At 44.6% G+C, this 13,811-nt stretch overlaps 1 protein-coding gene across 2 annotated transcripts; it reads left to right on the forward strand.

Moving 5' to 3' along the window:
* Positions 1 to 541: 541 nt before the first annotated feature.
* Positions 542 to 8,135, forward strand: UBE2L6 (ubiquitin conjugating enzyme E2 L6). 2 transcript variants are annotated; one of them, XM_029574637.1, is made up of 4 exons: positions 542 to 845; positions 3,003 to 3,098; positions 3,191 to 3,377; positions 4,871 to 8,135. In XM_029574637.1, the coding sequence occupies exons 1-4, from the start codon at positions 819 to 821 to the stop codon at positions 5,026 to 5,028; spliced, it is 468 nt and encodes a 155-aa protein (XP_029430497.1). In that variant the 5' UTR covers positions 542 to 818; the 3' UTR covers positions 5,029 to 8,135. The 2 variants fall into 2 exon arrangements, with proteins under 2 accessions (XP_029430497.1, XP_029430498.1); XM_029574638.1 differs by lacking the exon at positions 542 to 845 and adding an exon at positions 975 to 998.
* The last annotated feature ends 5,676 nt before the right edge of the window (positions 8,136 to 13,811 follow it).

Below are 13,811 nucleotides of genomic sequence, written 5' to 3' on the forward strand. Positions count from 1 at the left end.
AAAGCTCAGCCTTTTAAACATGGCAATGCTTGGGGATGCATATGTGGCCACCCTAGTTGTAATCCGATTGCTCGAACCAATGGTGATACACTGCGTGAGCTTTTAAGACCAGTGTCACATAGGTCCCGTCTTGACTTATGAAGAGATTTGGTCTTGTGGGCTTCTTGCAAACTCATGTCTTTTTTTATTGGTGCAAAAAAAAAATAAAAGGCACCATAGTTTACACAGCTTTATCTTAAATCATCCATTAGAAGCACTTAAACATACAAAAATGTCACTAAAGGATTCTGCAAACAGAAAGTTATGCTTTGGCCCCAACCTTTTCGTATCTTATCTCCTTTCCGCGTCCAGAGTACCTGTATCCGTCTATTCCTAGGCTAGCCAGCCCCGCCTTAAATTCAGCAATAGGCCCCGCACCTTTTAAAGGTCTCCGCCTGTCTGTGTGCAGGCAATAAAGCGAGACGCATGGTCGTACCCCGTGCATATAAAAGGCCCAACTTCTAATCGCGCCCCTCCTAGTCCTAACCGCGGCGGCAAAGGTTTAAAGGAGGCGAAGGGAGGGCCGCTTCCTGCCACGCTCAACATGGCGGCCCAATGGCGTCACCGACGCCCCGCCCCACTTCCGGTCTGCGCCTCTCCCACCCGCAAGCCCCAGCCCCAGCCCCAGCCCCAGCTCCAGCTCCCGGCATTAGGGCTTCTGCTTAACCGGCGCTGCGGGCTCGGCTGACTCCCGCCGCCGCTGCTGAGATCGACGAGCTCGGGGTTTGGTTGCGTTCGCCTGGAGGTCAAGGACCCCCCCCCCCCTCCCGATATCTAAGATGGCGAGCAGCAGGCGTTTGATGAAGGTAAAAGGGAAATCGGGGGAACCTAACCAGAAAGACGCGAGGAGTAAAACGAATGGATCGGAAAATCCATCAGAGTTATTGTAGGGGTGGTGGCTGCGCGGGCACTTCAGAGATTGGATAAAGTGGCTTCAGATATTCTAAACGACTATTTTGGTCTGAGACTGCATTACATAGACGTTTTAACATTTTTCATTTGTTCGTTTGTTTTTTTTTTTTATTGAAGTGCACGTATTGCTTTAGGCTCTACTTGAACTTTGCTTTCCATTTCTGTTTTGTCTGCATTTCCTTATTGAGACGTTCTGGCCAATTTTAAAAACTATCTTGAAAAAAATAAGCAGTGAAAGGACGAATATAAGTGGGAGGGGGCTAGGAAAGTTTATTTCATTGAATATTACAAGTTTGAAGGCAAGAGGTTTGAAGTGGGGGGAAAACCCCCCCCCCCCAAACCAGGAAGTAAGTCATTAAAATGAAAAAATGTAAGAAATACAAAGAAAACGAATTGATAGAAAAGTAGTAACGTTTGTGGCAGGAGCCGAAATTACTGGGGATTTTACTTTTTATTTTTTGGAAAGTCAACAGTGAGAAGGAAGGAGGCGAAAAGAAGCTGCTTTCGCTTTCACTTTTACCTCCGCCTGGATTTATTTTCGTTTCCTTCAAGAAGGAAAGCCCTGGAAATAAGTTAATCGATCCTGTTTGTAATGAGAGAACTTATCGTGGCCTTTTTCATTGTTTGTTTTTTTTCTTTTGTTTTTGAATATAAGCATCTCTATCTGCAAAGTTAGTCTTTGAAGGCAAGGGAAGCTCACCAGCGAGCATGATTTCTGGGACAGGTTAAAAACAAAACATTCAAAGGATTTTATGGAAAAAAATGTTGAACTCTGAAGATCTTTCTGAATTTTCTATAACTAGGAAAACACGGTGTAGCCGTAATCTTAGATCTAAAACACTGGCAAGTTTTTTTTAGATAAGACAAAGCTGCTGCCCATCCCTGAAGGCACAGGAGAGACGCTGAGCTGCTGTCTTCAGTGGACCTTGTCATTAGCAAATTGCTTTATGCAACCCGATCCTGGCATATTTTATATAGTTCTCTAACAGAGTAGGTACAGATGTGAGTCCCTTTCCCAGAGAGCTATCAATCTACATGGCTTATTTCCTAAAGATGTTCTCTAGTTTGTAGAAAAATAGTTTGTAAGCAGGGCAGAGCAAGTGGTAGAAGCAGGGTTTCAGTTTATAATTATAACCATTAGGTCATCCATGCTCTCTGATTTACCATGATCTGTGTTGTCTGGTACAAGACAGAGAGACTGGAAGCTCCCCATGATCCACAAGCCTCAGAGGAGTAACAGTGCTTCAAAATGTTCCAATAATTTCCATAGGGATGAGCAGAACTACTTGCATTGCAGTATTGTTACTCCTTGTTTATTTATTTATTTAGAATTTTTCTATACCGACATTCTTGATACAATATCAAATCAAATCGGTTTCCAATATAACAAAAACAGTCGCTGTTGAGGCGTTACATTGAACAAGGTATCAGAACTATAGAACTTAAATTATTATATTATATAGGGATACATGAATCAGAGAACATCGTTAATAGCTGTAATAAATACAAAAACAATAAACTAGATATGGTAAAAATAAAGTAGCAAACTATAAGGAGCAGCGAACTATGTTAGTGGGTGTGACATGAACTGTTATCACCTCTCAGTTTGTTTCTGTTGGTGAGTGGGAGTCATTTTTCAATATAATTCTCTTCGAGAGACCACCAGTGGCATTAATTTTGAGCCATGCTAGGTATAACCTTGGAAAAGAATAACTTTTCTGCCAAAGGTACGGTTTGATCTCAACAAAGCTGTGATGCCGTTTCTTCAGGGCTTGATAAAACGCTTATCCTGGTTGAAATAAATATCCCCTTTTTTGCTGCGTTGCCTTCTCCCACCACCCACCCAGATATGTAAAGTAACTGTGCTTTCTGTGTTGGCTAAACACGGTGTTCGTGAGCTTACCTCACTGGCTGTGGAAGGCATGACTCTTTGGTCATTGACTGAAGTTTGGCCCATCTGTTCTCTTGTTTTAAGTTCAACCTGAGTTTCTGAAATTGGGAGGGTCCAAGCTGGCACTGAGAGCTCTGACATTCTGTTTCTTTGATTGTAGGAGTTGGATGAGATTAAAGCTTCGGGTTTGCACTGCTTTCAAAACATCCAGGTGAACCCCTCCAACATTTTTGTGTGGAACGGACTCCTCCTCCCGGTAAGTTCTGGCTATAGGGGCATCAGCGCAAGGATTCTTTGCCATGAATGTGACACAGTTTAATCTGCATTTTCCTTGTTTTTTTTTTGCAGAATAACCCCCCTTACAATAAGGGAGCCTTCAAGATAGAAATAAGTTTCCCAGCTGAGTACCCCTTTAAACCTCCAAAGATAATGTTTAAGACCAAGATATATCACCCCAATGTGGACGAGAAGGGTCAGGTGTGTTTGCCAATCATTAGCGCGGAGAACTGGAAGCCTGGAACGAAAATCAACCAAGGTACCAGGGATGGGGCATTGGGGAGCAGGCAGTCCATAGATCGATCTTCCCTGTGTTTCTGCTTTTCTACCTCCCTCTCCTCTGTGTGTTGCTCTTTTCTTTTCTCCTGCTCGCGCTCTCCTGCTCTCTCAGGCTATCCGTTTGCCTTCCTGCTCCTTGTCTAGGACAAAGCAGCTTGCAGCCAGCTTTTTTAAAGAGGCCTCGAGCCAGACTGGTGTTCTGGTTCTGTAAATACAAGGGAGAAGGCGTAGAGACTTGGGTATATAGTGGACTTGCTCCTCTGGCTCTTCTAGCAGGGTTTGAGAAGAGTCTGATGGATTAACAACTATTACCAGCTAGATTTAGGTTTACCCAGATGCCTCTTAACTATTTTTTTTTCAATTTACTATTTATTAACTTTTCCAATGATAACAAAATACATTGAAATGAAAATGTATAGCATAATACAGAAATGTCTTACACTCAGACTCAATAAGTAAGATATATTATTACACCAAGCAATAAGCCCTCAATATGGGTGGGAGATCCTACTCCAGAAGACGACTTAATTACAAAATAAAACATATATCATGGTAAAGTGCTATAGAGGGACATTTTATTAGTAACTGAACGGTTACTCATACTAAGAGGGTGCAAGTCAATCACCAGCCTTAACTTCAGATTCTGCATCTCTATCTAGAAATTGTTTTAACTGAAAAGGCAAGAAAAACGTATATAAGATCTCTATATTTTACAAGGAAATTTTAATAAAAAGTTGTGCTTCCAGTTTCAAAACTCTGGGCTTTAAACCTAGACATTCTTTTCTCTTACATTGCGTTTCCCTTGCTAAATCCGGAAAAATCTGTAGTCTGAGGCCCATAAATAGTTCCCTTTGACGAGCCTCTTAACTTCTAAAATGCCCTCGCTGCTGACCAGCTGAGTACGTTGGCTCGTATTTCCCAGTCAGGAAAGGGCTGGCACTGGAGATGTTCCCGGGGCAGGTCTGCAGTTGCGCCAGTGAGCCTGGAGTTCCTAGCGCTGACGGGCAACGTTTGACCAGGCAGCTCCACTCACATATGTCCCCGCAGTCCTAAATCTGGCTGGACAAACGGTTACATTTAGGAGGATTTACCTCTGCGGGGAAATCCATTGAACGATAACCAGGAAGAATTGCCCAATTACTTTACCCACTCAGTGAGTTTTTTAAAATTGACCCATCGGGATCCCTACCTTTTATTTTGGGAATGAGCAACAGGGAAAGGATCCCCCCACCCCCTTGGGGACCGGCTACTGTAGGTGACGGGGTGCTGGGCTCCGTGGACCTTGGTCTGACTCCACGTGCCAGGTCTTGTACGCTTTCTTCTTTTTGCCTTGTATTCCCCGCCCTGACTGGATTTCTCAGGGACTCTGTGCTGGGCAGTTGCAGTTTGTGCCTCCGTCGCCCCGTGTTTAGATCTCTCTTGTGCTTTTTTCTTTCTCTCTAACACTGTCTTCTCCCCCTCCCCCACCCACAGTAATCCAATCCCTCATGGGACTGATCAACGAGCCTGAGCCGGATCACCCGCTGCGTGCGGACCTGGCCGAGGAATACGCCAAAGACCCGAAGAAATTCCTAAAGAATGCCGAGGACCACACGCGGAAATTCAGCGAGAAGAGACCCCCTGAACAATAGTGGGTCTCTTTGCCCTCCCCTCCTCTCTTCGGTGCATCTCTGTCTCTAACCACAGACTCTCCTGTTGGGGCTGCTGTTTCTTCTTCTCTCTGCACTGGACGGTACTGGTGAGACGCCCTGTGCGGGGGGCTGTAGTACTGTGTCCTGGGCTGAGGTGCTAGCCACGGAAACCTCTGTCCATCCTGCACGTCGCCTGGGTCAGCAGCTCCCGGTCACCTCTCCTCCCTCTGATTTAGAAGCCGCTGGTTGGTGCTGTCCGTCCCCCCGCCCCCTAGTGCAGTCTCCATTTCTGGCCGTCCGTGTGAGACGGTGCTGGTAACAGGATGAGTTCAGCTCTGAATATGGGGTCTGCTGAAGAAGGAACCGGTCCAAGGGGTGCATTGTTTCAGCTGCCTCTGAAATATATTTCTTGTACACAAACGAGACGTTTGCTCCTTATATAATTCCCCCTTTTTACCCTGGCACTGAGAGCAATTCCTCACCAGAGGGGGGAGTATTCGTTAATCCCGTTGTAGTCCTCTTCTCTACTTCCCCTTTCCCCCGATATCCTCCTCACTCTATGGCTGGGTCCAGAGGAGAGGCTCATAAAGGGAAGGAAACTTTAAATTGATACCCATGTTCTGCAGTGCTGTGAACATCTGGCTCCTGGTACAGCAACATGAATTAGGAGGCTGCGCGTGACGGCACTTGGGGTGCACTGACCGAGGCACGTACTCCATGTTGTGAGAGCGGTCAGTGGGTGTGTGTGTCTGGCCAGGGGCTGGCTACAATCTTTTTTTTCTTTCTGACGTCTTCTGCAGAGAGCACTTTTTTAAATTGTACATTTTATTTTCAACTTGAAGAATGATCAGCTGTTTATTACCTCCAGAGGGCCACTCCAAAGAGGAATCACAACCTCCGAACTTGGCAAAGTCAAACCTTCCTTCATTTTTCCCAGCCTGTGTTTATTTTACAATCTCAAAACGGGATAATATCGAGGAGGAAAATACGTAGAGGAAATTTAGTGTGGGAAGAAATCGGGCTGGGTGGGAACAGGAAGTGACATCAGAAGAGGAGAGGAAGCCCATCTCCAGCTTGCATAGAGAATGGCTTGGTTGGACACATGGTGGTTGGGTCCTGATCACGTCATGCCTGGTAGTTGTAGGATTGGTCCCATCCCATCCTGGGAGTTTTGCCCAATTTTTTTGTACTGCTGATCCCCTGCGTGCTTAGTGGTGGCAGGTGAACAAGATATTCCTGTGTCAAACTTGGCCTTAGAAGTCCCTGATGTTGCCTGGGGCCTGATTGTAGGCGAGGAGGGCAGAGTCGCTGACCAGAGCATGCACGTCGGGCCTGTGTGTGGCGGGAGTGGCTGGGGACGCCTCCTTTCCAAAGACTTTTGAGAGACTATTTGGATCTGGGCTTGCTCACCTCTTCATTAGGCCACATTGGATGGAGTTAATACTTTTTTTTGGAGGGCGGAACAGAAAGATGTTCTTTTTATAACAGTTTGAGGCACTTTTTCCTCCAAATGCAGGACAGTTGACCACCCTTGGGAAGTCCCATCACCTGCTGCGCCTCATGTCGCTTGTTTTGTAGGGGTCAGACGCTCCCTTGTGGCTCCATGGTTGGGTTATAGAAGCCCCATAAGATTTTTTTCTCCTTTTTGTGTTGGGGTTAAGGTACGAGTGATAGGGGAGTAGCAGCCAGGCAGTACTGGGTCAAGGGAATGGTGAGAAGAGGCATACAGCAAACAGGATCTTGAAGGCAGGGGGCTTATTTATCTTGAGATGTGGGTTGGAGAGGAAGCCCGTAGAGTCCCTCCCCCCCACATGCACTGGCAAGTCTGCTTGCTGTGCTTTATGCACTGGAATATTCAGAAGCTCTGCCTTTCTGACTTACAGAACTCCTGTGCTCTTACAATATCTCTGTGTACGTCACCTTTTATGACTGTAAAATTACATTGTAATTGTTAAAAAAAAAAAAAAAAAAAAAAAATTAGATAAAACTTCCATCAAACCCTCCCCCCCAAAGCAGGAGCAATTATTGCCTAGCTGAGGCCGAGTTTATCAGGAAACGTCATGTCTTGCGTGACAGGCCGAGTCTAAGGACTCCTGGTTCCTCTAAGAAAGGTCCCCAGACAGAACAGGACCGGCTCAGTCTGGCACTTAAAGATATGAGGCTCACTGGAAACCAAGGCGGAGACACATGCTGTAATGCCTTCAGCGCTGGAGCAGCCTTTGCCCTTCTGGGAAGCTGAAAGTCCTTCTGTCTCTCTGAGCCCGAGAGTCCCGGTAAGCAGGGTGACATCAGGAAGAGGCTCGGGCTGTTCCGCTTCTCTCGCTTGCTGGAGTGGCTTCTGGATAGAAATCCTGCTGGGATGCAGGTCTGTGCCAAGAGCGAGGTTTTAATGCAGGAGGTGGTTTCCACCTTGCAGAAGGGCTGCCAGTTTAATGCTTTTAATACAGCAGTGTGTGGGGGCAGGACACGTGCAGCCTCTTCTGTCCCCCTCTGTGCGAGGTTAGCGTCTCCGGTCTGAGGCCTGGAGTGTTCATTTGGAGGGAGGGGAAGTTTGGTATTTTACTATTCCTTTATGTCCTCGTGTGCTACGTTATCTCCACTCGCTATTGTCCCTGAAAGAAAAGGAAGAGCAGAGGCCCAGGGAAAGGAAGCGTGGGGATTTTTTTTTTTTTTTAAACGTGGCTTTCTTTTTAAAGCCCTATCCCAGCCCTTTGCTACTCGGGAGGGCTGTGAGCCTGCAGCGGTGGGGGATGCAGGGTGTAAACGGCAGGCATGGCAAGCTGCTGTGAGGTTTTAGGACAGAATTTTACATTTTTTTTTTAAATTTTTCTTTTTTCCTTTAAAGGAAAAAAGAAAAATGTGATTAGGTAGAAACATTGTAAGTTGCTGTTTACAGACTTAGACCTTGTGTTATCACCGGGCATCCAATGTATGTGTACTTGGCTCTGTACCTCCTGTCTCTGCTCTGCCTTTTGCTTTCTCAGGCAAAGGAGACCCTGAAGAGCACAGGGACCCTTTTACTTGTTCTTTTGTTTTTAGTTTTCTAGATTTGTCTTGTTTTTTTTTTTTTCTTAACATGTACTTTTACCAATAAATTAGATTCTTGCACTGTTGTCTTTGGCCTGGTTGTGTAAAAAGAGTCAATATTCAAATGGTTTGTCCAACTAAGTTGGGACATAGCTCTGACCGCCCGCCTCAGTTCTCTGACCAGATGAAACTTAGCTGGATGACTTGGTGGGGTGGAGATACTTTAGCTAACTCTGGAGTTATCTGGCTAAGTTTGGTCATGCTGAAGAGCAGTCCTAAAGTGAATCGGGTGAGTTCATCTGGCTAACTTAAGGTTTTATCCAACTATCTTCAGCAGCTCACTGAATATCCATGAGTGTTTATCTGATTAGCTGGATAAATGGGCTGCTTGCACCACTGCTAAATATGGATCACTCTGTACGCGGTGGGGGTGCTGGGTTATTTCTTGGCTGTCTTCAGAGAAGGTGGAAGTAGGGAGTGGGCAGTAGACGTTGAGGCTCTAGGAAGGGAGTGAGTATGGTGCACTCCATAGCTCAGGAAGGGATTGTTTGGCTAGGAAGTTGTGGCAAACAGGAGGAGGGATTTAGCGAAGCTCGAGGAATGGCCTAAGGTCTGACAGCTAAGATTTACTGCTAAGAAATGCAGAGTAACGCACTTAGGATTCCAAAACCCAAGGTAAAGTATTGGAAGTGAAATCCTTCTAAGCACAAAGGAGAAGCGAGATCTGGGGGTAATTGTATCTGATGACCTTAAGAACATAAGAACATAAGAAAATGCCATACTGGGTCAGACCAAGGGTCCATCAAGCCCAGCATCCTGTTTCCAACAGTGGCCAATCCAGGCCATAAGAACCTGGCAAGTACCCAAAAACTAAGTCTATTCCATGTAACCATTGCTAATGGCAGTGGCTATTCTCTAAGTGAACCTAATAGCAGGTAATGGACTTCTCCTCCAAGAACTTATCCAATCCTTTTTTAAACACAGCTATACTACCTGCACGAACCACATTCTCTGGCAACAAATTCCAGAGTTTAATTGTGCGTTGAGTAAAAAAGAACTTTCTCCGATTAGTTTTAAATGTGCCCCATGCTAACTTCATGGAGTGTCCCCTAGTCCTTCTACTATCTGAAAGAGTAAATAACCGATTCACATCTACCCGTTCTAGACCTCTCATGATTTTAAACACCTCTATCATATCCCCCCTCAGTCGTCTCTTCTCCAAGCTGAAAAGTCCTAATCTCTTTAGTCTTTCCTCATAGGGGAGTTGTTCCATTCCCCTTATCATTTTGGTAGCCCTTCTCTGTACCTTCTCCATCGCAATTATATCTTTTTTGAGATGCGGCGACCAGAATTGTACACAGTATTCAAGGTGCGGTCTCACCATGGAGCGATACAGAGGCATTATGACATTTTCCGTTTTATTCATCATTCCTTTTCTAATAATTCCCAACATTCTGTTTGCTTTTTTGACTGCCGCAGCACACTGAACCGACGATTTCAATGTGTTATCCACTATGACACCTAGATCTCTTTCTTGGGTTGTAGCACCTAATATGGAACCCAACATCGTGTAATTATAGCATGGGTTATTTTTCCCTATATGCATCACCTTGCATTTTTCCACATTAAATTTCATCTGCCATTTGGATGCCCAATTTTCCAGTCTCACAAGGTCTTCCTGCAATTTATCACAATCTGCTTGTGATTTAACTACTCTGCACAATTTTGTGTCATCTGCAAATTTGATTATCTCACTCGTCGTATTTCTTTCCAGATCATTTATAAATATATTGAACAGTAAGGGTCCCAATACAGATCCCTGAGGCACTCCACTGTCCACTCCCTTCCACTGAGAAAATTGCCCATTTAATCCTACTCTCTGTTTCCTGTCTTTTAGCCAGTTTGCAATCCACGAAAGGACATCGCCACCTATCCCATGACTTTTTACTTTTCCTAGAAGCCTCTCATGAGGAACTTTGTCAAACGCCTTCTGAAAATCCAAGTATACTATATCTACCGGTTCACCTTTATCCACATGTTTATTAACTCCTTCAAAAAAGTGAAGCAGATTTGTGAGGCAAGACTTGCCCTGGGTAAAGCCATGCTGACTTTGTTCCATTAAACCATGTCTTTCTATATGTTCTGTGATTTTGATGTTTAGAACACTTTCCACTATTTTTCCTGGCACTGAAGTCAGGCTAACCGGTCTGTAGTTTCCCGGATCGCCCCTGGAGCCCTTTTTAAATATTGGGGTTACATTTGCTATCCTCCAGTCTTCAGGTACAATGGATGATTTTAATGATAAGTTACAAATTTTTACTAATAGGTCTGAAATTTCATTTTTTAGTTCCTTCAGAACTCTGGGGTGTATACCATCCGGTCCAGGTGATTTACTACTCTTCAGTTTGTCAATCAGGCCTACCACATCTTCTAGGTTCACCGTGATTTGATTCAGTCCATCTGAATCATTACCCATGAAAACCTTCTCCATTACGGGTACCTCCCCAACATCCTCTTCAGTAAACACCGAAGCAAAGAAATCATTTAATCTTTCCGCGATGGCCTTATCTTCTCTAAGTGCCCCTTTAACCCCTCGATCATCTAAAGGTCCAACTGACTCCCTCACAGGCTTTCTGCTTCGGATATATTTAAAAAAGTTTTTACTGTGAGTTTTTGCCTCTACAGCCAACATCTTTTCAAATTCTCTCTTAGCCTGTCTTATCAATGTCTTACATTTAACTTGCCAATGTTTATGCTTTATCCTATTTTCTTCTGTTGGATCCTTCTTCCAATTTTTGAATGAAGATCTTTTGGCTAAAATAGCTTCTTTCACCTCCCCTTTTAACCATGCCGGTAATCGTTTTGCCTTCTTTCCACCTTTCTTAATGTGTGGAATACATCTGGACTGTGCTTCTAGAATGGTATTTTTTAACAATGACCACGCCTCTTGGACATTTTTTACTTTTGTAGCTGCTCCTTTCAGTTTTTTTCTAACAATTTTTCTCATTTTATCAAAGTTTCCCTTTTGAAAGTTTAGCACGAGAGCTTTGGATTTGCACACTGTTCCTTTTCCAGTCATTAAATCAAATCTGATCATATTATGATCACTATTGCCAAGCGGCCCCACCACCGTTACCTCTCTCACCAAGTCCTGTGCTCCACTGAGAATTAGATCTAAAATTGCTCCCTCTCTCGTCGGTTCCTGAACCATTTGCTCCATAAAGCTATCATTTATTCCATCCAGGAACGTTATCTCTCTAGCGTGACCCGATGATACATTTACCCAGTCTATATTGGGGTAATTGAAGTCTCCCATTATTACTGCACTACCAATTTGGTTGGCTTCCCTAATTTCTCTTAGCATTTTAAGATGGCCAAACAGGTGGATAAAAGTGATGGTAAAAGCCAGAAAGATACCTGGCTGCATAGGGAGAGGAATGGTCAGCAGAAAGAGGGAGGAGATCTTGTTCTTGGTGAGACCTCACTTGGAATACAAGGCTGGAGACCGCACCTTCAAATGGATATAAACGGGATGCAGTTGGTCCAGAGGGCGGCTACTAAAATGGTCTTCATTCTAAAGGATAATGGGGATAGTCTTAAAGATGTAAACATGTATAACCCTCGAGGAAAGACAAGATAGAGGAGATTTGATAGAGACATTCAAATATCTCAAAAGGTTTCCATGCACAGGTGAGCCTTTCCAATGGAAAGGGGGTCCTGTGTTGAGGTTGAAAGGGGGTAGACTCTGAGTAGTCTTGGGAAAGAGAGGATGGTGGATGTGTAGAACAGTCTCCCAGAGGAAGTGGTGGAGACAAACAGTGTCTGAATTCAAGAAAGCATGGGATAAATGCAGAGCATCTCTAAGGAAGTGATGAGAATTATAAAGCTAAATTAATTGGACAGAAGGGCAGATTGGATGGGCCATATGGTCTTTTTCTGCCATCATGTTTCTATGGTTATTGATAAACAATTTTTACAAAATGAAGACTTGTATGTATATCAAAGAATTCAAGGACTTTCATCAGCTGACTGGAAGATTGGGCATCCAAATGGCAGTTGAAATTTAATGTGGACAAGTGCGAGGTGCTGCATATAGGGAAAAATAACCCTTCCCTATATGTCGTGTACAGGCACACGACACCCCTCTCATCAGCTGCTCTGGCACTACAAATTTCCTCTTCAGCCATGCTTGCACATACAAAGGCTTTTGTACATCATCCCCAACCAAGCATACACTTTATCCCAGACTCATGCACACAAACCCATTCTCTCCCAGTCATGCATGCACATATAGAAACACCCCCTCCTAGTTGCAAGCATAGATGTGTAACCCCGTCAGCCACATGCATGTGCACACATAACCCCCCCAGCATGTGCGCACACAGATATATTCTTCCCTCCTTCCCAGTCACGTGTACCCAGCCCACCCCTCAGCCAGGTAGTAGCCACATACAGAACTCCAAGCGTCAAGTATCCCACACAAGCCCCCCAGTATGTAGGTATGAATGCACACAACCTCCCCTAGCCTTGCATGCTCTCGCACACACCTCTGGGCATAGCCATGTGCACACACACACACTCACTCATGCTTCCCTGGCCATGCAGCTGCCTGGACACTCTACCAGTCATGTGCACTTGCCCATGTACAGACATGTTCCCTCCCTCAGCTACATGCACACGCACATACAGACTCCTCCAGCCATGCCTGTGTTCACACAAACCCCCCAGCCATGCAAGCATATATATCACACTCATTCTCTAAACATAGAAACATGATGGCAGAAAGTAAAATCTGCTCATCCGCCTAACTAATTTAGCTTTACAATTCCCATCACTCCCTCAGAGATCCCCTGTTTGTCCCAGGCTTTCTCGAATGCAGATCCTGTTCTTGTCTCCACCGCCTCCACTGGGAGGCTGATCCATGCATCCACCACCCTCTCTGGTAAAGAAATATTTCTTAAGATTGCCCCTTTCATTCTCATTCCATGAGCCCTTGTTCTAGAGCCTCCTTTCCGTTGAAAGATGCTCACCTCCTGTGCAAGGAAACCTTTGAGATATTTAAACATCTGTATCAAATCTCCTCCATCTTGCCTTTCATTTAGGATACACCTGTTTAGATCTTCAAGTCTCTCCCCATGTGCTTTAGAACAAAGACCCCTGATCATTTTAGTAGGCACCTTCTGTACTGACTCCAGCTGTTTATATCCTCCTGAAGGTGCGGTCTCCGTGATTGTATTCTAAAGGTCTCACCTATATACCTCCCTTTTTCTGCTGACTATTCCTCTCCATATGCAGTCAAACATCTTTCCGGCTTTTGCTGTTGCTTTATCCACCAGTTTGCCCACATTAAGGTTATCAGATACTATCAATCACCCCCAGATCCTGCTCTTCTTTCATGCTTAGGATTTTACTCCCCTAAATGCAGTACTCTGGATTTTTTTAGCATTACATCTTAGCTACCAGACCCCAGACCATTCCTCAAGCTTGGCTAGATCCCTCCTCATGTGTTTCATGTCTTCCTGGTATCATTAGCAAAAAGACAAACCTTTCCCAACAATTCTTCCACAATATCGCTCATGAAAATGTTGAAATGACCAATTCCTGAGGTAAAGCACAAGTAACACCCCCTCCTCAGAGAAAACTCCGTTTACCTCAAGCTTTTGTCTCCTCCCTCTCAGGCAGTTTCTAAACAGGCACGTGCACAGGACTTCCTAGCAATGGGTTTGTGCATATCCCTAACCAAATTAATTCATCAC

Source organism: Rhinatrema bivittatum, chromosome 13 (genome assembly GCF_901001135.1).
Source record: "Rhinatrema bivittatum chromosome 13, aRhiBiv1.1, whole genome shotgun sequence".
NCBI classification, from domain to species: Eukaryota; Metazoa; Chordata; class Amphibia; order Gymnophiona; family Rhinatrematidae; genus Rhinatrema; species Rhinatrema bivittatum.